Below are 23,168 nucleotides of genomic sequence, written 5' to 3' on the forward strand. Positions count from 1 at the left end.
AACAAAAATTCAGGTACGGTAGGGTTATTTTCAGACACTTCAAACGCAAGCTCCTCAGTGACATTTCTGGTTCTAGACAATCCGTCCATCAAATATTTAACAATTTTATATCTCAATTGCAAAATGCAAGATGTTGGACACTTATTAGAAAAATGCAACATCAAATGTTAAATGGATATAGAAATTTGGAATGTTTTTCTGCTTTGCGTTGTAATATAGAGTCCATCTGTAAATGCTGCACTTTTCTACAATTTGTGTAATACAAGTCGAATGTGAAAGAATTTTAGTACAACATTCCTTAAATTTTGCGAAATTTGACAGAAATCAGCATCGCTTTCAAGAGAAACTGAACAATCAAAATCAAATAATTTGGCTTTAGCAAGGCATAGCTTCACAGAAACTTCAATAGAACCATGTATAATATGTGTACGTACGTACATGCATACATTTGTCGTAATTACATTTTGGGTTGAGAACCATATTCTCGGCTAATTTCACTTTGTTCGGTAAAGCGTGTTTTATCTTGCAGTAGAATGGCAAGTTGGCATATCATATGGTAAAATGCGATCAATCTACTTGGTAGGGTAAATGGTTTGTTACCTTCCGACATTTCTTCGAACTCGAATGGTGGAGGTGGGACCATTGGAGGAGGCGGAATCACAGTAACTGAATATGATTGGTTAGTTAGCCACAAGCATGCATGGATGAAAGAATGAACATTCCGCAAGTGCACAACACAACACATATTAATAATCTATCGAACAATTGACTGGCCAATTATGGACTTATAAATTGGGCTAGGCACAATGATTTGAGTACGAGAGTCTGAGTCGCGTGTATCAATTCGAATTATTCACATCCAGTAGCGACAGATGATTTTTTATTACTGAAGTTACATCATCATCATCCATTAACAATAATACCACATAAAAACCACACCTACAATAATAGTGACAAATTTCAGATATCACAACTTTAAACTGATAAAGATTTGCCAGGATACGGAAATTGTAATACGTAGGAACATAAATACCTTCTTCCAACTCCATGATGTCAAAAGGAGGTGGTGGTGGAATTGGTGGCGGAGGAATGAGCGATTCTAAGAGCGTCAACAGGAATTTCATTGACAAATTTGGCAAATATTACAATTCTAGCACGATTTTAGCACCTCTTACTCTGATTCTGTAGTTTGATACCGTAGTTCTTACTCAAACTGACATAGTTTGACATTTATGAACGTACATTGGGGTTTTCCGCAAATTTACAGTACGGACAAATCTTGCAGAGTTTATTCAGTCGGAGTCAACACACCAAATAAACCAGTTTATTCTAAAACACATCATTCTTGAATATCGCCAATCATATTTGTTAGTAGAAGTTATCGAACAACCATTCACGGTAATTGTCACGTTCATGTTAGAAAGCGTGATTTGTCAAATCCGTTATTTGACAAATATTTCTATTGTGTCTATATATAGATAGTTATATCTATATACGTATATAGTTTTTCTGTATAATTATAATTACATATGCAGTTATCTCACCTTCCTCTTCCATCTCTTCATATGGGGGTGGCGGTGGGACCATTGGCGGAGGGGGTACGGTCGATGCTGAAACATTATTATTTGTTTCAAAGAATTGACCATCGTTCATCAAATTTAGCCTCATACTTCACTACAAACAGGCAAATTCTAGACTGGGACAGCTAGTTAATAATTATAGCGAAATGCTGGTAACCTAAATCTAATTTAATTTGTGGAATGTTTATGTCTTCAAATTTTAATTCTAATCTAACTCTGGTTTTCTTATGAAGCTAGCCATGTTTGGTGTACAGGCATTTGTCGTAGTTATGCTTATGAGGATGAACTCTTGATTTGATATGAACTAAGCTTGCTTTTTGTAAAGTTTCTTTTTACTTCCGAATTTCATTCCTTTTCCGAGTCTTTGTGAATTCAGAAATACTAATTCCAATTTTATTTCAAAAACAACTCTGTAGCTATAACTCCAATTTGGTGAAGCTTAAAACTATCTAGCTATCTAACTCTGCTAAGTTCACTGCTAAACAAGGTAATGAAACATAGTTACTTTCATCCTCTGGTGGTGGTGGAGGCGTAATCGGTGGTGGCGGAACCACTGTTGTGGCTGAAATTAATATGTTCTTTCAATATCAAGCTCAAATATGATTTTCTGCTACTACATCAAGTGCTTATGACTTCACCAGCCAAGGCTGTGTCAACATAAGGAGTTTGTGTACCTTTTAAAAATAGTACATTGAACGCTCTCTTATTCAAAATTTCATGCTGGTGACGTCATATTTTGTGATATGATCGTTGATATACAATGCTATCTCCAATTCTCTACTAGTTGCTGACGATTACCCTTGACGAGTGTCAGCCTAAAATATTTGGGTTCATTTCAATATGGATGTACTAGGCAATTTTTAATTACAACAAAGTAGGTCACAGAATAATTTGAAAAGGAATTTGCCCCAAGACTACAAAACATGGTTTAGTAGTATCATGATATAAATGCTCACCGTTCTTTTCCTCTCCCGGGGGAGGAGGTGTAGGCGGCGGCGGTGGCGGAACCGTGATATTGGTCACTGGAGAAATAACTGCATGTTGAATGTGATCTATCATTTGCATAAAACAGGATAGTCTACAATAGGTTCAGTGGTTCTAAACCTTTTTAGCTTGGGAAGAGTAAGATTTCGGCAAAAATTTTACCGGTCAGTAAACCTTCGTACATCAAAATCAGAATTCTAATGACTCGGGTGATGAGTCAAAACGAATCGGACTCGATTCGCAATTTTTAGTTGACTCGAGTCATTTACTTAAGAACGGAATGTGTCTCGACTTGACTCAATTTGTGAACAGTCAACACGTTGCTCCCTAATTTGAACTCGAACTTGACTAGATGGTGAATTGAAAATGATTCGACTAGATGAAATAAAATTGACTTGAGACTTGAAACCTTGTGGCTTGGTTACAAGCCTAATCTTGAACAGTTTTGTAGAACACTTGCAGCATTGTGACGTACGCTAGGTCTATGGTAGATCATGAACTCTATATTAAAACACGATGCAATACTTTCCAAATTCCTAAATCTATTTAAAATTTGATGTTTCATGTGTACAATTAATGGAAAAGCGTCCCCCATCAATTTCGCAATCATGAGAAAAAACTGACACGGTCCGGCACCGGTCAGCTGATCAGCGGTTGAGAACCACTGCTTTAGTTTATCTCACAAGATCACGGTATAGTGTACACTTTATATCCTTTTACAAAAATTCCAATAATAAAAAAGGATTATACAGTGTGCACATTACATCGCTATACCATATCCATCATACGCATACTATAATTCACTAATGCATCCAAAAATAAATCGCAAATTCAATTACCATTGACATCAGGCGAAGGAGTAGTCGGAATAATTGTTGTGGTGATGGTGACTACAAAAGAATATTTCTACATCACTACAAATTGTCCAAAAAATCACTAACAAGGCTTGCTAAGAAGCTACTTAGCTAAAGTTGAGATAGCTGTCGAATAAGGATCATTCTGAACAAAAGTCTTGTGAAATACCATTCCGTGTTGCAAGAAATAGCATCCAGATATATTTAATACTTGGTGGTGTGATTGATTACCATGCCTTTACATCGATCCATATAGCGAGCCTATCATTTCAAATGAAATTACAACAGATTCTTGCTATGAAGGCCCAAATTTAATGCCAGGATTAATAAACCAACCAATCCAATGTATTCATGTGTGGTGAATTAGTATCTAGGAAATTTAGAGCTAAAATAGCATAGAAAAATATTACCAACTTGAACAGCAGGAGAGAATTAGATTCGAGGATGTTGGCCTATAATATAATCAGATGCAATTACCACTGATATTGTCGGTTGGCTGTGGAGTAGTATCGATGAAAATTGGTGCTGTTGTAGCCGCTAAAGAAATATAAATCATATAATCATGCATACTATGCTGTAAAATAACATGCTACGCTATTCTATAATTCTAATGACTAACTAGCCAGGCGACAAACTAATGACAAAATCCTAGTAGTTTTCATTGATTTCTGTAATAAGGTGTATTACACATATATTATAAATAACTGTATTGTTTTACAAGATCTATTCCTACAATAAGTCAAGGAAATAAGATGATGTACTTCATAATTTTAACTGATTAAATATAGGAATGATTTTTATCATCTTAGGATACGGCTCATCTCATATATTTAGTGCTGTAACTGACATAACTACAATGAATTATCATAGGGCAAGTTTTTGCAACTTATGCAACTATTTTTACAACTTCTGGCAGCTTCGTAAATACTCAGAAGTTATGTAGCATGGTGTTTTAAGCTGTTAGGAGAAATGTTCTATTGCAACTTTTTGCAACTTTTTCGATTTTTTATGCAACTTTTTCGATTTTTATGCAACTTTTTGTAACTCTTTTCGATTTTTTATGAAACCAATTTATGCTTGAAATATTTGGCACTATATGTAAATAGATCGCATGATTCTTTCACTGTCGCTTAAATTTGAGGTCCTTTCTGATTTGACGTACATTCAGGCTAGACCGCCGAAAGATATATTTTCACCGGGTCAACTTTTTCAGGCTACAGATTTCGTTGAAGTCGCCAACATTGAGTTTTGCTATAGTGCCTTGGTTACGGAACGATTTGAATATCTCATACGCTGATAAACTCAAGGAACTTGTCCACAAATGCAATTTTTTAGTGCAATTTCTCTGTAAATTAAAGGCAACTTTTAACTGCAACTTTTGTGAAAAATAAGTGCAACTGTCCACGTATTTGACTGCAACAAAAACTTGCCCTAATCACACATTGCTTCAATGCCAATCTTAATAACTATTCCTCCACTAAGAGATTTTTACGTACTTTCGTTGCTAAAAGCAGCTGTGGTACCAGGAGTGGTTGTTTCAGCTAAATAAAAGTACGCCAATTAGCATGCATCTACAGAAAGAACAAGAAAAATCGAGAATGAAGACAGTACCATTACTGGCTGTTTCGGTGACTGATTCAGGGGTGGTTGTCACAGGAACTGGCGTGGTGATAACTGGAATATGACAAATTACTGAAGCCATAAAAAGACATTGCATCAGAATCAGAAATCCATCCATTAGGGTGGGCATATCTGTGAAGTTGTGATCAACCAACAGCATTGACCAAAGAGCTATGAAATATGTATGGTCAAAAGATGCTAAACTGTCTTTAATGAGATGAAGAACTAGCATGGTGGTCGCATAAAAGATACATAATTGAACTTTCCGCATGATTCATACTGTTGTGACGTCATAACGAGTGATACTCGAATACTCGATTCAGAATGGAATGACTCAGATACACTCAATTTTGCCCAGCCCTACTATCCATACCATATATGCTGTCTACCAAACATACGCCATCATCCATCAACTAGAAAGTACTCTAATGGTTTGGGATATATGACAGAATATAACTACAGGATGAAACTCGCACATCTAAAAATCAAGAAGATATCAAGATTAAGCTACTATACCTACATGGTACTAGTACATGCAGTGTTGATGTACAAAGATATGAAGTAGCATCATTATAGCTGCAGCAAAAGCTTACAGCAGACCCATTAATTACTGGGTACTTACGTTCACATGACCCGTTCCCAATGCCTGTGCCTTGATACCCATCGTTGCATATACACCTGAAGGTGGATTGATCATTTACGCATTCTGCATTTACATCGCACGGACTGTCTTGGCATTTGTCCACATCAACGCAGGTGCCGTTTGACTTCACAAAGCCATTAAAGCATTCACATCGATACGATCCTGGCTCATTCACGCAGTACCCATTTGGCGCACAAAGACTTGGATCATCGTCACATTCGTCAGTGTCTGCAGATATTAGTAATAACATCAGAAATTTCTGTGACTCATATGACCAACCCTGGGCATCGTACGGCCCAAAGGCCTAATGAGGCCCGCCACGCGATTCTGAGTAGCCGCAAAATGTTCCTTGGAATTCAGACTATAAAATCTATTTATTAATGTTAATGCATGGAAAAAACTATAGACTGTATAAACTGAACCGGAAATGTGTTTACTCTGAAGTTCAAACTAAAGCTAATATAGCAAAGTATGCCGTAACAATTAAAGTTATAAGTCACTGTTTCCATATTCAAGTTCAAATCTGGTTCGTTAGCCCCCTATCGTGTTTACACAGTCATTTCCATAGATGCCACAGAGCTCTACAACTGAGCTGCCGTTGGAGCATTCATCAACGTCTAAAAGAAAACTTTCAAATCAGTTCCAGAATTTGTAGGCTCGACAACAAAAGTTGACCTAAATTCAGTGCATAATACAAACCTATCCCTATGCTCACTCCCAGATTAGTTTGTGAACGCAAGTCCAATTGTACATTGGCTCAATGACATCGAGCTGATCCGTAGTGAATTACTTCTACTTTTGGTAGTACTCAAGTACGTTTTACACACTTGCATTACCTACTTTCGTTAATACGGGAAGACTTTACATAAATACATTACATAAACTTCAACAGTTTGTGTTATTCTAGTCGTAACTGGGCTTAGAATATTTAATTTTTACTTACTACTTTGCTTCTACTTGTAGTTGAGTAGAAATTACTACTTTCACAACTTCTGATAGCAAAAGAATGAAATTTCTACGGGATAAATAAATTTTGTGTCATTGTCAGGATCGTAATGACTCGAGTCACGACTCGACTTGAGTCACGATTTTTTGGTAACTCAAATTTTTCAAATGCGACTCGACTCGAATCAATTTTTGTATTGACTCGACTTGTACTTAAATAATTGTGCATGACTCGAGACTAGGACAGCCAAGACAGACATTTCAGTGAAACTTCGAAGAATAGTAAAGTCACCACATGATTGGGATTTCGTCTACCAGTCATGATCACGATACTTCGAAAATAGGGCCAGAAACTGAGGAAAATTACTGTATTATCAATGCGAGCAATTCTATATAAATCGAGCAGAGTTGAAAAAATTGGGATGAACCGGATTGAACTCAAAGCTGACCAGTGAACACAATGACTTGGACATGGACTCGAGTCACAACACTATGACTTGGACTCGACCCTCTACTAGCTGACTTGGACTCGGACTTGACACGGTGGTGCATTGAAAATGACTCGACTTGACTCAAGTCAATACTATAAAAGTGAGATTGACTTGCGACTCGGAACCAAGTCACAACCCTGCCTGCCACCTCTGATATGTAGTACAACAAATCTCACTCACCCAACTTGACTTCCTGGCATTGAGGAATGAATTCATCATCGCCCCCGCAGACAGATTTCAGCTGGTCAATGTAGTCAGAGCAAACAGTCGCATTGTTACTGGGACAGGTGAGGATCAAGGTGTCGTTGTCTGAAAAAATAACTTGCGATTACCATTTATTGTAAATTGACAGTTACTTATGACTGCATTTACCTACTTCACCTGTTTGTCTACGTATACGGTACATTAATTAATTAGAAACATCACTGGATTATGAATAAATGAAAAGTAAGACGGTTTATCAGATGCCTCGGTCCCCTCGGTGTTCAAATCGCCTTAAACATGTTTCAAAGAGGTATGGCTACTGTCTATAGTAATAGAATCAAAAATACTGACTACCAGTATATATAAACCTAGTCACTTTATGTTCGAGTTTAGTATTGGTAACTGTATCTGGATTTGAATCGAGATACCGGTATTCTGTTGTGTGATGTTCTTGCAGCCATTGCTAGCTCTGAGTCATTACTATTAACAGTGGGTAGTCACGATTGAGTTTTGGGTGACACAGTCACTCCAATTTCATGTTGTTCATGTGGAAAGCCAATACGATTCCGATAAAATAGACAAAAAATGAGTTGCTTCGGAATAGAAACTAGATAATTGCGGATTTTTGAAGGTATTTAGTTCTACATTTCCTTGTAATCGTGAGTTTTCAAAAGTGAATAGTACTAGTTCTTGTCTATTTGAGAATTTGAAATTATAGTTCTAGTTCTAGTTGATTTTGAAATTCAGTAGTTTGTACAAATCTGAAAACGCTTTTTAGACAATGAAATTTCGATCGTTGACATTTCATGCTGGTGACGTCATATTTTGTGTTACGATTGTAGATATACGCTGTTCTTTCGAATTCTCTACTAGTTGCTGACGATTGCCCCTGACGAGTGTCAGCCGAAAATATTCGGGTTTATTTCGATATGAATATACTATTCAATAATATCAGTCACTGAATTAACCCCAAAAGTTTACAATTGAAAGTGTATTCATATTGAAATAACTCCGAATATTTTCGGTTGACACTCATCAGGGGTAATCGTCAGCAACTAATGGGAAAGAACAATGTATATTAACAATCGTATCCTAACCGTAACCTAAAATTATTGATAACAGATAACCTCTATTCTTCACCTGACAGTTCGAAGTTTTGCACGGTCAGGTTGTCCGGAAATTCCAAACGACCTTCGCTTAGCAGGATCTCTACCTCTGCAAGAATGTTTTCTGCGGTATTCCCGGCAGGCGTTTCAACCGTCACCGGAGTTGTTGCTACGACACTCCCCGGAGTAAATATCGGTTTTATTTCTCCCACAAGATTGGAGTTGGTTTCCCCAAGCATGATGACAATCTAGACACAATGAAATTTGTTCAAGGTGAAATGAAGAGATATTTCAAGGTACAGAACGGGGATAATCAGGAGTAATCGTCAGCAACTACCACAGTAGAGAATTAAAAAGAAGTTTGGAGAGATTCTTGTAGGTACAGAACTTCAATATACCACTGAATAGTATATTCATATTGAAATAAACCCGGATATTTTCGCCTAACATTTGTCAGGGGTAATGGTCAGCAACTAGTAGAGAATTGGAAAGAATATCGCATATCAGCAATCGTATCACAAAATATGACGTCGGGCGTCGGGTAACTGGTGATGTTATCAGTTCGGGCTGACACCATCATGTACATTGCACAGCTACTTACTATAGTCTTGAAATTCTCGGCCATGGCCAGATATGCAGCTGAAGACACGTTTGTCAGTTCCACAGAGAAAGCATAACCTGCAATTCCGAACCTCATGGACAATGTCTTTACATCTGAAATCAAGCACATCCAGCGTAATCCAGCCAGTCAACAACAACCCTAGCTCCCAAAACCTTTAAATTTATATGTGATGTGATAATTCAAGTGAGTAAAGAAAGACTTCTATGTTTTTGGAGTACTGGATATGGTTATGCCTGCTCAAACCAGCAGAATTGTCAAAATAGTTAGTGTCGCTATTCAAGTAGGAGGAGTAGCGCCATAGATTTAAACTCAATTACAAGTATAAGAAGCTATATTCTAGACATAACATAACCGCCTCAAGTTGACGTGGAGAATGAAGGTCTTGAGAGTACTAGATTTGGTCGAGGTGTCGCACACTTTTAGCTAGGGCTAATATTAAATTACTCACAAAACTGGTCCCAAAACCCCATTCCATTTTTCTAGATCTAAAGCCTTAAAAGTATGTCGTGTTGCGTATAAGAACTATTTAGGTAGAAGTGGAAGTAATCTTAAAATACAGCCGTTTCATTACTCCTGAAAATTAAAAGTACTCTATTACTGACGGCCTCTCCAATCCAGACATTATCCCACCTGTTGTTTGTTCTGTGGCATTGATGGAAGTTGTGGATTCTGAAATGCGGTCAATTGTTACATCACATGCAGTAAATAGCACATAGGAAAGGTTACCTGTGACGTCGCTTGTGACAGCGTTCGACATTGTAGCCGTGCTTTCGGTGGTAGCTTAAAAAATCCCGCATCATGAGGATTGCATTCTAATAAACAATTGGAAGAAAGGAAGATATCAACGGAACTTACTCGCAGTTGGTGTGGATGCTGTTGCATTTTGTGCGATGGAAGATGTGGATTCTGAAATGCGGTCAATTGTTATATCACATGCAGTAAATAGAACATAGGAAAGCTCACCTGTGACCTCACTCGTGACAGCGTTCGACATTGTAGCCGTGCTTTCGGTGGTAGCTTAAAAAATATCGCATTATTCTAATATATAATCAGGAGGAAAGGAAGACACCAATGAAACTTACTCGGAGTTGTGGATGCTGTTGCATTTTCTGCAGTGCTTTGTTCTGAAAGAATTACAAACACTGTTATTTGAACCAGGATAATACCGCCAATGATTTCCAGTAATCCATCAATAGCAATACATTTCTGATCTATAGACTGCTCAGAGCTCCCCTTAACGATCCTTTTCTACGATTTGAATCGATCTGATAGAGTTTGAATGTATATATAACTTGTCAACAATTGGTTTACGCTCAAATTTTATCATATGGATGTGTAGGTACCAATCTGCTTCATCTTTCTGAGGTTTCCTATGCTATATGTCATTCCGGCTTTAATTATACACCAAGGGACAGCTGCATAAGTAATCAGGCAGTTCTGTGTATATGTAAGACATGTAACGGCCTTTTACAAACATAACTAACTCCGTTTACTTGTTACTCGATTCAGAGTAAATCATAACTTCAAATGGCTTGAAAAATGCAATGACTTATAAGCTGTACTTCTAGTTCTAACATTCGACTTGACTTGACTCGACTTGAAGGCAAAACCTACTTGGGTAGGGCACTCAACATAAGTAGACATAGTCAATTATTATCCAATCCTGCAAACCAGGCATTATCTTACCTGACGTGGTTTGTTCTGTGGTATCGATGTAAATGAATTCTGAAAAGTAGACAATTATTATATCATTTGAAAACGCAGTCGTGCTTCGGTAGTAAAATATCACATTATCAGGGTTGCATTCTCCTAACATTTTGGGAGCAAACAACAACCAAGCTTACCAGTTGTGGTGGGTATTGTGGGTATTGTTGTGATATCCACGGTAGTTGGTTCTGAAAAATTATAACCTCTGTTATCTGAATCCGGCTAGTTCCCGATGATTTATTTACTTTAATTACTTTTACTTGTTATATTACCATTAACACGATTTTTAGAGTTACATGTTCCATATAGTTTGATTATGCCGAATCATATATTTATATATATTATATGTATATATGTAGGACACATATATATAATATGCATATTGCATTCAAATATATCGTTATACATATTATTGCATATAGGCCTATATATGACCGTAAACTGGGACCAGCTGATTTGAAGACCTAATGGTATCGCTGGTCACCATTTCACTGCATTAGTTTTTTCTGATTTTGAAATTAAAGTAAAAGACAGCAGGATATTTCAAAAATTATTATCATACCTAGTGCTGCAGTCGACGTCACTTCTGCTGTTGTTGTCACCGCTAAATAGAAAATGAAAATTTATTCAATTCGTGCAATTGGTGGGCAATCAGAGATTGGCCGTGTGGTTAAATTATGAATGCAGCTCATTAGCCCACTATGTGTGTGTAACTTTGTGTGTTCTCATTTTGTATGATGTGGACAAATCACACTTTTAAAATGGCAGCCCTTCCAATTTGATTCCACAATATAAACAGAAACACGCTATAATTCCACATGTAACGAAATGCTTTGTGAATGCCTATTGATTCATGATTTCTAAATACGAAACATATCTCTCATTACTTGCTAAAAGGCCATGACTCAAATCCTTAATAATAATGATTTTTTTCAGATATACTACTTTTATATCAGTCAGTAATGTGGAAAATGGTTTGTTCAACATTTATGGAGCAATTCGAAATATGACTCTATTTCCATTCAGATATCCAAACCAATAGTATGGCATATGCTATATCAGAGGTCTCAAACACGCGGCCCGCGTCAACATTTTGGATTTATAAGTATTCGACTATATTTAACTGCCACATATCTTTTTTTAGATTTGAGAACTTAAAATTCGTTCTAAAAGTACTCCAAAATCCTGAGATTGTACTCATCAAACTTTACTATCACATCACTTTCAAAAGTTACCATGCGGTGGAAGATCAGCTAAATACATCACGTTACCTGTTTATGATGATAGGACTTGACCGGTTGATAATAATTCGTGACTGAAAATTTTGGTTTGTACTTGGGCGCCACGTTTTGTAGAACTACTCGATCTCGTACCGAATGGGTGATAAAATAAGAATGACTAGAGTTGAGTCGGGTCACACGTTACAATCAGAGAAGGACTTGTGACTCGGAATGTCGTGACTTGCTGTTGCTACTACCACAAACTACCAAACTGTTATGGGAAATAGTAATATAGCGAAAGGCCGTAGCTCACGTTGAGGAGCGTATTTAGCTATTTAAGTAGGTCGGTATGACAACCAATGGCATTCTGTTCCCCCTTAATGTGTAGGTAGTTATTTCCTGCGAGTAACGTAGCGGTAATCTGCGCTACATTGCTGTAACACCAATGGATTTGTCGACGACTAGATATTTCTATTGCAATGCCCGAAACGCGGATTAGGATGTATTGCTCCAATGCTCTGATATCAGGTCAATCTTCGTTCAATTTTTGTATAATGTACCAATAATTGCGGCACGTCAAGTGTCCGCTAGCTGCCAAATTATCGCGTCATGCGTCAATGTCATGAGATGCATTTGTACTCTCGCATGGGGTCTATAACTACTTTTTTTTGACAGACTATGCCAAGTGCAACAACAAATTTATTCAAATATTTGAAAATGTGATATTTTCCGTAACAGGCGTGAAATCACAAGAGTAAATCACATTTCATGACGTGCGTGGTATGCCAGCCTGCAAGGTCTCGTAAAATAAGGCTTATACTTGAAAATACATTGTATACCCCTATTTTGGTGCTGCGGCCCGCGGCGCTATCAAAAACTATGAAATTGGCCCGCGACTACATTTGAGTTTGAGACCTCTGTGCTATATAATTCAAATCTACTTTCTGGTTTCTTGAAAATGCTACAGGAGAACTGTATAGCGTGAAATGTGCCAAGCAAGCGGACAGACAATTGCCATTCTCAATATTATTTGACACGAACTGAATTTCTTTCTAATCCACAATTGAATTCAATGCCCAAGGTTTTGTGAATTGAGTAATTCTAATTCTAATCTGATTTGGAAATAACCAATGATCTCCAATCTCTAACTACCGCTAAATTGTATTTGAATTGTATTTCTAATTGTTCCATGATGCTGGGTGTTGTTGTTCTTTTCGTTCTGAAGTTTTTATCTTATCTGTATTTTAATTAGTTATTAACTGTTACAATTGCTCATGTCCTGGGTTGCTCGGCTTTGAAGACTTAGTCATGTCGAGCCTCCTGTCTATCCTGCATGTCGCATTTCACTGTGTCGCATTTTTTGCTGTGTGATGTTGATTTGTAATGTGGACGACTGAATATTTTCCCTCTCTCTCTCTCTCTCCATGTAGATATAATTCTAATTCTAATCTAGTTTGATACAGCTGAAAGTTTTAGAGTTCTCAAACTCTACTACACACCTTCACAAATGATACCATCGCCAATGAATCCTTCTTTGCAGTTGCAATTGTACGATCCCTCTGTGTCTACACAATCTGCATTGGCATGACACACGGCAGTACCGGTAGCACATTCGTTAACGTTCTGGTCGCAATCCAGTCCGGTGTAACCAGTGACGCAAACGCATTTGTAGGCTCCTGCCGTGTTTGAGCAGTTGCCGTAGTTGCAGTTAGCGGTTGGGCATTCGTCGATGTCTGGAACATAATTTACGAGTGAGTAAATATCAGAGGTTGTCAAAGACATCATAGACAGGGTTGGTACCAGAGCAGTAACCAAGTCACAAGGTTCAAGTCACAAGTCAATTTTAGTTTTCTAGTTTTGACTCTCAAGTCAAGTCGAGTCATTTTCAATTCACCATCGTGACGACTGTCGAGTTCGAGTCTTAGTCATAGTGTTTACTGTTCAGTATCGAGTTCAAGTTATTGGTTAATATCGGAGGCTTCGGACTCGTAATAGACTCATTTTTCTTACTTGAATAGCTTCTTGTAGGTACAGAACTTCTATATACAATTGTATAGTATATTCATATTTAAAGGAACCCTAATATTTTCGGCTGACACTCGTCAAGGGTAATCGTCAGCAACTGGTAGAGAATTCAAAACAACACCGTATATCAACAATAGTATCACAAAATATGATGTCACCAGCATGAAATGTTGAATACGAGAGCCGTCAACGTGTTATTTTTGATGGTACAAGAACTCTTTTTGTTGACGCAGCCTTGGCTGGTGCATTTTGATAAAAGTCGACGAGTGGCAGCCAGAAATATTCGGGTTCATTTCAATATGAATACACCATTCAATTTTTCTTACTCTAAACAAGTTCATTCAAACAGATGAAGGATAGTTTCAATTCGAGTACAAGTCAAGTCAATACACAAATTGACTCGAGTCAAGTCGAGTCAACAAAAAAATGCGGCTAAGACCGACTTCCGTCAAGTCCGAGTCCAAGGATCAAGTTCAGCTCATAGTGTTGAGATTCATACTTTTTATTACTGTTCAGTCTAGAGTTCAAACTATGTTCAACTCATTTTCCTAAATTTTACTGGCTACTTGATAATATTGTTAGATTTTGCTCATTTCCAACCTATAGAAGCATTGCTCTATGACAGGGGTCACCAACACGCGGCCCGCCAAGTCATATTCTGCGGCCCGCGACCTGATATGAGATTTCGGAAGAAAGCTAAGAAATCCAATTTCAAATGCTGACATTGACTACAGTTTCAACATGTTGTTGTTTTTGCTTCAAAACAAGCTATTCTCCTGTGCCCAACATCACTATTCGTCCCTAGCTAAAACGGCTCCAGCGATGGCAACAGCATTCCATCGCGCGGGAATCTGCTGATATGAATGGGCATATTGCCTTGACTTTCAATGGCCCAAAAACACTGCCAAGAGCGAGACGCTTAGAAATGGCTTTGGGCAGTGGTTGACAAACTGGGGAGCGCGAAAGCATCTGAATGGGGAGGCGGAGATGCGCTCAAATGAAAAAAATATTCGCACTGCGCGCGATTTACCTCATATTCATAGTTATTGCTCTGTGTATATTCCGGAATTCATCTTATAGAATTCTATCATCAACAGCTATAACCTTCCATGCCATCTGACCAGCCGTTGGGATTGCTAGCATTCTGGTTGCATTTTGGGTAATTCCAGCCCAAATCAACAGAATTATTTTCAAAAGATAACCCTATGGTCATGGATTTTCTTCAAATCGCACACAAAGGGAGACATTGATCGTCTGATCAGAAAAACCTTGATTTTATCAAAATCGGACAAGCCTTCGAGATTTTATCGCAATAACAAAAATACCACTTTTTGCGTTCGTTGAACCATGTCAAAATGGCTTTTCTGAACAACTTATTTTGCAGTTATGTTTACATATAATGGGCTTGAGTTTTCGCGGGTGAATCAATGTTTTTGTGACCTCTGTTAACTGAACTTTAAATGTAAATAATAATTTGCTGGATATTCCAAAAGGTTATGGGTCAAATGAGCAGTGACAGTTGAACCCCCCAAGAAATCAGTCATGCGTGACACAATTTTCTGGGTCGAATTGTGATAAAAGGTACATTCCAAATTTATTGAGTAAGGTATCATATGAAAGCTGAAAATAAATACAATGCAGTAAAAGGAATCCCAATAGTGATTTCAAGGATATAAGCAGTTCAATAGCCTGAAAACTATGATCATGCTATTTCCCCTGTGTCTAAAGGTATTTTGGGTGGTATAATTTATACAGCTGCTTGGTTTTTGATAGGTTACGACCATTACTTGATTAAGTATATGTATTAGCTAGCACTATCCATTTCATTGCATGGTACAAGTGATATCAGACATTTAATCATAGGCCTACTATTATTCAGTCAAAAATACGAATACAGAGACAGCCGACTGAGTGCCTAGTTCTATACTTCACATTACATTTCACTCTGACATCTCTGAGTAACTAATATACATAGACAGTCATGGTAAAATGATCAGTAAAAGGACAACCTTTGTGCTACACTCTGATTACCAGGCACTGTTTATGACCTAGTACAGTGGTTCTCAACCTTTTTGTCTTCGCGGACCCCTTTTGGCCGTCACGGACCCGGGGACCATCTCAAGTTTTAGTACAAATTTATCTCAATAATCCTGCAACAGTAATCCGTCTTGTGCAAATAACAATTGTACGCTAGTGATAAACACCAACAAAATGACTTGTCCTGAAAACAACATTTTACTATATGTAGAAATTGGGTAGACTTTTATCATTTCAAAGCAAAGTCTGCAGCTGCATTTCTTGAAATACGTGGTCGTGTCTTGAAAATCCGTGCCTTTGATTTGATAAAAAGATAGGAGTTGGCGGAGGTATTATAATTATGTGTAATGCTTCCGACAATACCTTTCGGTATATAATCGCAGCATATATGGTACCAAAGGAAAAAATGGATTTCGTGACGAGGTTTAAATTTTAAACGACTCTTCACTAATTTGCTGCCTGACAACCTCAAATCCAAAATGTTTCGAAACCTGATTGATGTCAACCTAATTAACCCCCCGAAAATGCTTCGCGGACCCCCGGTTGAGAACCACTGACCTATAAGTAGTTGAAGTATTGTTGTCATCACAATATTTGGGGATATTCTCAAAAATATTTTCTCAAGCAGAGAACTGTTCATACACTTACAAAGAATAACTCCGATGAAACCAAATCATATGTGCCTAGTGTAGTTATCAAAATTATATTTTTCAACCATATTATCGCCTCAACAATCGGTCAAATCTCATACAGGTAAATTACATAGCATACTGGTAGAGCAATCATTCACTCATTTGGCCAGTCAACACTTGCAAAACATCAAAATTTGGAAATTGATTTCACAGAATTGTGAAAACGCCCAACAAGCAAGTTTACTCAAATCTGTTCACAGATTCTCAATAAAATTCTTCCGGGAACAGCTACATTTCCTGTACAACACCAGGGTTGTTACCATGTCACAAGCTTCCGAATCACTAGTCACTCGCACTTTTATAGTTTTGACTCAAGTCGAGTCATTTTCAATTCCCACCGTGTCAAGTAGCCTGAGTTTCAAGTCAGTGAGTAGAGGGATGCTGACTCGAGTCCGACTTATCAATCCGGTTTAACCTACTTTTCCCAACTCTGCTAAAGTGATATAAAATGGCACGGATTCACAATATTGTAATTTTCCTCAGTCCTAACATTTTCTGGCCCTATTTTCCAAGTATCAAGACTGATAGACGAAATATCAATAATGTGGTGAATTTACGATTCTTCAAAGTTACAATGAATTGTCTTTCTTGGCCGTCCTAGTCTCGAGTCATGAATGATGACTCGAATACAAGTCGAGTCAATACACAAATTGACTTGAGTCAGGTCATTTTAAACGTTTAAAAAAAATGACTCGAGTCAAGTTCAGTGACTATAGTCATTACAACCCTTTACAGCACTTCCGTTGTTACACGAATTCTTAGCTTATCACTTGCAGGTACGTTGATATTTTTTGTTAATTTGAATAGATCACAAGATTTCAGTTGCAGTTTTGTAGCTTTGTGATGATATAAAGTGGTTTGTAGTTGATGCTTGTCTCTGTTGATCAAGCTTATACTATAAAAAGTATTGCTGCAAATGTAACCCTGACATACTTCTGTACTACATTTCTAGTCAGAACACAGCAAAAGTTTAAAATATGTAAGGATATAGTTCTCATTGAAAAGTTCACATAAGCATTCCATTCTTATGCCGGGTCAGAGTCGTCAAATCCCATGTTTTTAAATCACAGATGTGACATTGAGCTTTCAAGTTTGCAAGATAAATCTTTGCCACTTACAAAGAATAACTCCCATGAAACCAAATCATATGTGCCTAGTGTAGTTATTAAAATTATATTTTTCAACCATGCACAGCTGCTATACGGCCAGACTGTTTGAAGATTTCATTTATAGAAATGATGGTATGTAGCTAAATAATCTATGCACGACTCACTTTATATTCCTGCTTTTTATATTTCATATTTTAGTAAGCCCTGCCCCAAGCTATTTAATATGCTTAATGAAGCATTAATCAATCATACATGTCAAGAATGTGTATAAAATATATAACCAAAAATACCTTTGGACACATGGAAAATACCTGAATATAGTTTTCTTGCTATAAGGCAGCTTAGATCCTTGAAATCACTAGTGGCATTGCTTTTATTGGACAGTGCTCATTCTTAGCTTTCATATGACACCTTACTCAATAAATTTGAAGTATACCTTTTTTCACAATTCAGCCTTGAAAAATTCATCACGCATGACTGATTTTACTTCTGCCTCACCTTTAGCCCCCCTTTTAACCCCAAGCGGATAGGTTATTATCATAATAAAAATATTCAAAATGAGTGTTAGGCTATGTACTTTCTGAAAATGTACTCCATTCAAAGCCATAGAAAAAGACTAATTTACATTAAAATTCTAAAGTTCATGTTCCAAAAATCATACCTTTTCACGGTTGACTGAGCACAAAAAGTGCTCTTTTTCAAATCCCCATAAATTCTAAACCGCTGAATGGATTTTCGCAAAATAACTTTTGTTCAGTTTGAAATATGTCTACGTTGCTGGGGAATTGCATTTGATGTTTATTTTGAAACACGTGGTTATCTGCATCAGTTGATTTGGGCTGGAATTACCCTTTTGTGATATGAATATTTTTCAGTATCATAAAGGGGGCATGTCTAAAAAAGTTTGAGAACGATTGGATTAGGGCTTCCCCACAAGATCAAGCTTTACGCGTAGATGGTATTTCAGCTAGTAACGTATCTCGCTGGTCCCAATATCGATTCCTTAGTCGCTGAAAGGCGTTCCCAGGTATCGTACACAGCTCACAGTTCAAAATAAAATAAAATTGATAATTATGGTTTTTTGTTGTATTTGTATTCATTTATTAAAATATTATTTATTTTGTGGTCAATATGCCCATCGTCTATGTTAGGTAGCTTACCGTTGTACTGAAGTAGAGTTTTAGAACGTGGCTGCCTATTTTACATCGATATCGAATTCATGCGGCCCGCGGCCTCTACTAAATTTGAAAAGTGGCCCGCGACCCGTTTTGAGTTGGCGACCCCTGCTCTATGAGAAAAAAGATTTGAATTTATTTATTAAAATTAAATATAAAAATTTTTCAAATTTGTTGTGTATCGTTTTTTTCAGACAACCAAACACATTCATGAGGTAGCCAGTAAAATTTGAAAAAAAAACTTATATATATTTTTATTGAATAAATCCAAAACTTTGTATGGAATTGTATGGTATTGTATGGAATGTTGGAATTGACCAAAGAGTGTTTGTGGCGTTGTTTTAGGCAATTTTATCAAGTAGCCGGTAAAATTTGAAAAAAAAGTTTTTTTTGAACAGCCCTAATATGCAGAGAGAGAGAGAGAGAGAGTCTTTATTTTCATCAAACCAAAATACATAACACAGTGTTTCGGTGCTAGTTGTAACTTGATAAACCTTGCCAGCCAGCACACGCACTCACCTTCACAGACAGTTCCATCTCCCGAAAACCCGTAATCGCAAACGCACGTGTACGAGCCTTGCGTGTCTCTGCATTGTGCATTCTCAACGCACGGATTATTGTCGCATTCGTCGACGTCTTCACAAGGCTCTCCGGCGTATCCGGTATTGCAAACGCACGAATAACTGCCCTCATTGTTTTGACAAGTCCCTTGTGCTCCACAATTTGCGATTCCGTTGCATTCGTCAATATCTGGATGGACAACAAAAATTAATTGCATGGTTGTTACAAGTTGTAAGTTACAAGTCAGTTGTATTTTGGGGGGTTCTGGAGTGAAACATTTTCTTGGAAAGAAAAAGTTTTTACATACTTTGAGTTGCATATTGGAAATGCTGGCTAATGAGAGAGAGAAAGAGAGAGAGAGAGAGAATCTTTATTCGTCAACAATACATATTAACATTACACTACAAAAATGTAACAGTGAAAAATCACTCGAGCAGAGTTTTAAATATGGCTTGGACCAGATTGAAGTCGAAACCGAGCAATGAACACAATGACTTGGACTCGAGTCACAACAATATGACTTGGACTAGGCCCTCTACTCACTGACTTGGACTCTGACTTAACTCGGTGGTGAGTTGAAAATGACTCGACTTGACTCGAGTCAAAAGTATAGAAGTGATATTGACTTGTGACTCGAAACCTTGTGACTTGGTTACAACCCTGATCGAAGCCTTCAAACACAGATTGATCGTATCACAACATACGAAACATGTAGTACAAAGCAATCACGTTAGTGGAAATGAGGTATATGTGAAGTCGTGATCAACCCACAGCATTGTCACAAAGTGCAATGAAATAGGCATGGTCAAAAAAATGTGAAATCCTCTTTAATGTGATGTAGAACAGGCATCATATTCTTTGTGGTAACATAAAAGGTACATATTTCAACTTTTCACGTCATCCATGCTGTTGTAATATCATGAGTGATACTCAAATACTCAAATCGAAGCTTAATAGCCGATTCAGAATCGAATCACTGAGGTTCACGGTTTTGCATAGCCCTACTACACGGAGGTCATACCAAAATTTGAAAGGTTAAAAAAATCACCTTTAAAATAGCTGTATTATACAAAATATAGATTAAATGAGCTCAGAAAGTGTCAAATACAAAGTTTCAATGTTAAGGTTCACATTTATACGCCCCGCCAAATGCTACACATGCTAGACGAGATGTTTACTACGGTAGGGTACTTCGACACTCACCAGAACATGTCTCGTCCCCGATTCTTTCATATCCCGCCCGGCATTGGCACGAGTAAGAGCCGTAATTGTTGACGCAGTACTCGTTGGCTCCGTTGCACAAAGTCGAATTGTCACACTCGTTGACATCGAGACATTCCAAGCCATCACCTAAGAACAGCACCAAGGCCAAGTCAGCTGGCGCAATCTTTGATAACCAGGACGTTGCATATTTTGTCCTTGATTTCTTTGCAGTATATACACCGACTCATGATATACATATACATACACGCGATTTGTGCATATGCATACGATGAGTGCGTGATGTGCATATGCTGCTGGGCAGGGAAGGTGAAAAAATAGCCTTGTAATGCTTTAGCACAATACCCGTCCTTGCTATCCCAGAAATGCCACATATCAGGTCCTGCCTCTTACCAGGCCGGGGATTTACCCAATACCTCCACTTTACAGCGTACCAAAACCAAGTACCAATACTTTGCTTGCATCAATAATAATGGAAGTTAGCCTATGACATATGAATTCTGATGTCAATTTTGGCACACAGTTGTATATTATCTGATAAATTACCTAAATCAGACGTATTAGATTTAGAGCGAAACAGTATTAACCGAGTTCTAATCTAATTTGTGAAATGTTTCTATGCTTTCATTTCAATTCTAATTTAATTTCTGGTTTTCCTGAAAATGCAAATGGAAACTGTATAGTGCGAAACGAGCCAAGCTCGCCCCTACGCGACGTATAGTCTTTATTGAAGAAATTATATATTCAAATTCGTAACTGTAATTTAAGAACAACGCATTTACATATTTATATAACTACGACCGTATAGCGAGCCAAGAACGCGTTACCATAAATTTCACATCGAATATAATTTGCTTCTTAGCAATATTTCAAATAGGCCTACGATGTACCATCAAATTCCAGAGAGCGCTCGTTTTTTGGTATTTCAAGATAATATGCGGGAATCATCTCCGAGTGCACAAAATGGCGTCATCAATATGCATATTCCGTTATAAACTGGACGTGTCACTTACATTTCCGATACTAACTATTCTTTAAACACATTGGCAGCTTGAAAACATGTCAAGACTAAACGCGGCAATCTGTTATATTAGTACATCAAATCGTGGTAGAGAAATGGCGTGATATGAGGCGACATCGCCATTAGCCATCTTGTTACGTATAGTTAATTCTTTACAAAGCCATCATTCAGATATGTCGCAGGTAGACCAGCTATTGTTTCGTATTTGCTTTGACTGGGTCCAGGTGGCTTTTCCTTATACCTGTGCTGTGGCAATTGTTTAGATATAAGCGAGGCCTACTGAATCGGCTACTAAGATGCTGCGGTGAGCCTAATAATAAAGGCCACAGTGACGAGATATAGTGGTCCACAGTTACAACAGCAATGGGTTGCGAGTTTGATTCCGACCAAGGCTCCTCGCGTCTGATCAGCGCAAGCGGCGTCTTACAAACGTCTGTACAACAAACGTATGTACAACAAACCACTGGCTTTTCACGGTACGCAGCTAGAACTAAAACTAGAACTACTCACTTTAAACACGCATACTATGACTAAAACTAGAACTTGTCACTTTACAGAATCCGCAGCTAGAAATACTGTACTCAAAAAACATGAGTTGTTGACCGTCAACGAACTATAGATGGGTATAGTTTGTACAGTATTAGTCTGCTTGCAAAAGCCTAGAACCAAAGTTGCCCGTGCTACAAGTCGGCAGATCTGGAATCACCCAAAAGTACATTGGCCTGTAACAAATTGACCAAAGCAGTCGAAGAACTATAAATACCCAAACAACAACAAATAAGGCCATTGTAGCTGAATAACGATAGCATTTTAGAAGTGAAGTGACAGCAAAACGTTTACCTTCAAATCCAGCCTGGCATTCGCAAGAGTACGAGCCTTCGTTGTTCAAACACGTCGCCCTGGTGTGACAATTGTCCAGATTCGAATCACATTCGTCAATATCAGTGCATTGAGAATTCTTGGCCTCTCCAGAGAACCCTGGCGCGCATTGGCATCTGTAACCGTTGTCAACAGCTGTACAATTAGCCCCGATACTGCAATTATTGGAGCCTGCGCAAGGGTCCGAGTCGCAGCCTCCACCGGTACAGGTGCACGTGAAACTGCCGATCGTGTCCATACACTCCGCTCCAGGTACGCAAGGCGAGTCCAGACACTCGTCGATGTTGCGGCACGTATTTGTGAAGCTGTTGTAGCTGTACCCGTCTTGGCAGACGCACTGGTATAACCCGACTGTGTTGGAACATGTCGCGTCGATTGGACAAGGCGTGTCGACGCACTCGTCTACATCCTCGCAAAGGACAGATGCGTTTCCAGCGTATCTAGATGAGACATGGTATTGATATTTATGCAA

General features: G+C 38.0%; 1 protein-coding gene across 46 annotated transcripts in view; it reads right to left on the reverse strand.

Moving 5' to 3' along the window:
• Positions 1–23,168, reverse strand: part of LOC145459018 (uncharacterized) — a 96,384-nt gene that overhangs the window by 61,928 nt on the left and 11,288 nt on the right. For 20 of the 46 annotated variants that reach the window (XM_080337550.1, XM_080337551.1, XM_080337574.1 and 17 more), the window contains exons 5-29: positions 22,658–23,136; positions 20,779–20,925; positions 19,534–19,764; positions 13,476–13,709; positions 11,319–11,360; positions 10,894–10,944; positions 10,736–10,774; positions 10,132–10,173; positions 10,013–10,066; positions 9,905–9,955; positions 9,776–9,829; positions 9,680–9,718; positions 9,029–9,141; positions 8,462–8,675; positions 7,298–7,426; positions 5,661–5,909; positions 5,030–5,092; positions 4,915–4,959; positions 3,896–3,955; positions 3,404–3,454; positions 2,537–2,602; positions 2,086–2,142; positions 1,545–1,610; positions 1,034–1,099; positions 601–666 (exon numbers count right to left, since the gene is read on the reverse strand). In XM_080337550.1, coding sequence (XP_080193676.1) covers positions 601–666; positions 1,034–1,099; positions 1,545–1,610; positions 2,086–2,142; positions 2,537–2,602; positions 3,404–3,454; positions 3,896–3,955; positions 4,915–4,959; positions 5,030–5,092; positions 5,661–5,909; positions 7,298–7,426; positions 8,462–8,675; positions 9,029–9,141; positions 9,680–9,718; positions 9,776–9,829; positions 9,905–9,955; positions 10,013–10,066; positions 10,132–10,173; positions 10,736–10,774; positions 10,894–10,944; positions 11,319–11,360; positions 13,476–13,709; positions 19,534–19,764; positions 20,779–20,925; positions 22,658–23,136 — 2,708 coding nt within the window. The remainder of the gene's footprint in view (positions 1–600; positions 667–1,033; positions 1,100–1,544; positions 1,611–2,085; positions 2,143–2,536; positions 2,603–3,403; positions 3,455–3,895; positions 3,956–4,914; positions 4,960–5,029; positions 5,093–5,660; positions 5,910–7,297; positions 7,427–8,461; positions 8,676–9,028; positions 9,142–9,679; positions 9,719–9,775; positions 9,830–9,904; positions 9,956–10,012; positions 10,067–10,131; positions 10,174–10,735; positions 10,775–10,893; positions 10,945–11,318; positions 11,361–13,475; positions 13,710–19,533; positions 19,765–20,778; positions 20,926–22,657; positions 23,137–23,168) is intronic. The other 26 variants (XM_080337581.1, XM_080337576.1, XM_080337567.1 and 23 more) reach the window with 14 other exon arrangements.

This window comes from Botryllus schlosseri, chromosome 16, assembly GCF_051294905.1.
Source record: "Botryllus schlosseri isolate E-star chromosome 16, Bs_hap1, whole genome shotgun sequence".
Taxonomy (NCBI): domain Eukaryota; kingdom Metazoa; phylum Chordata; class Ascidiacea; order Stolidobranchia; family Styelidae; genus Botryllus; species Botryllus schlosseri.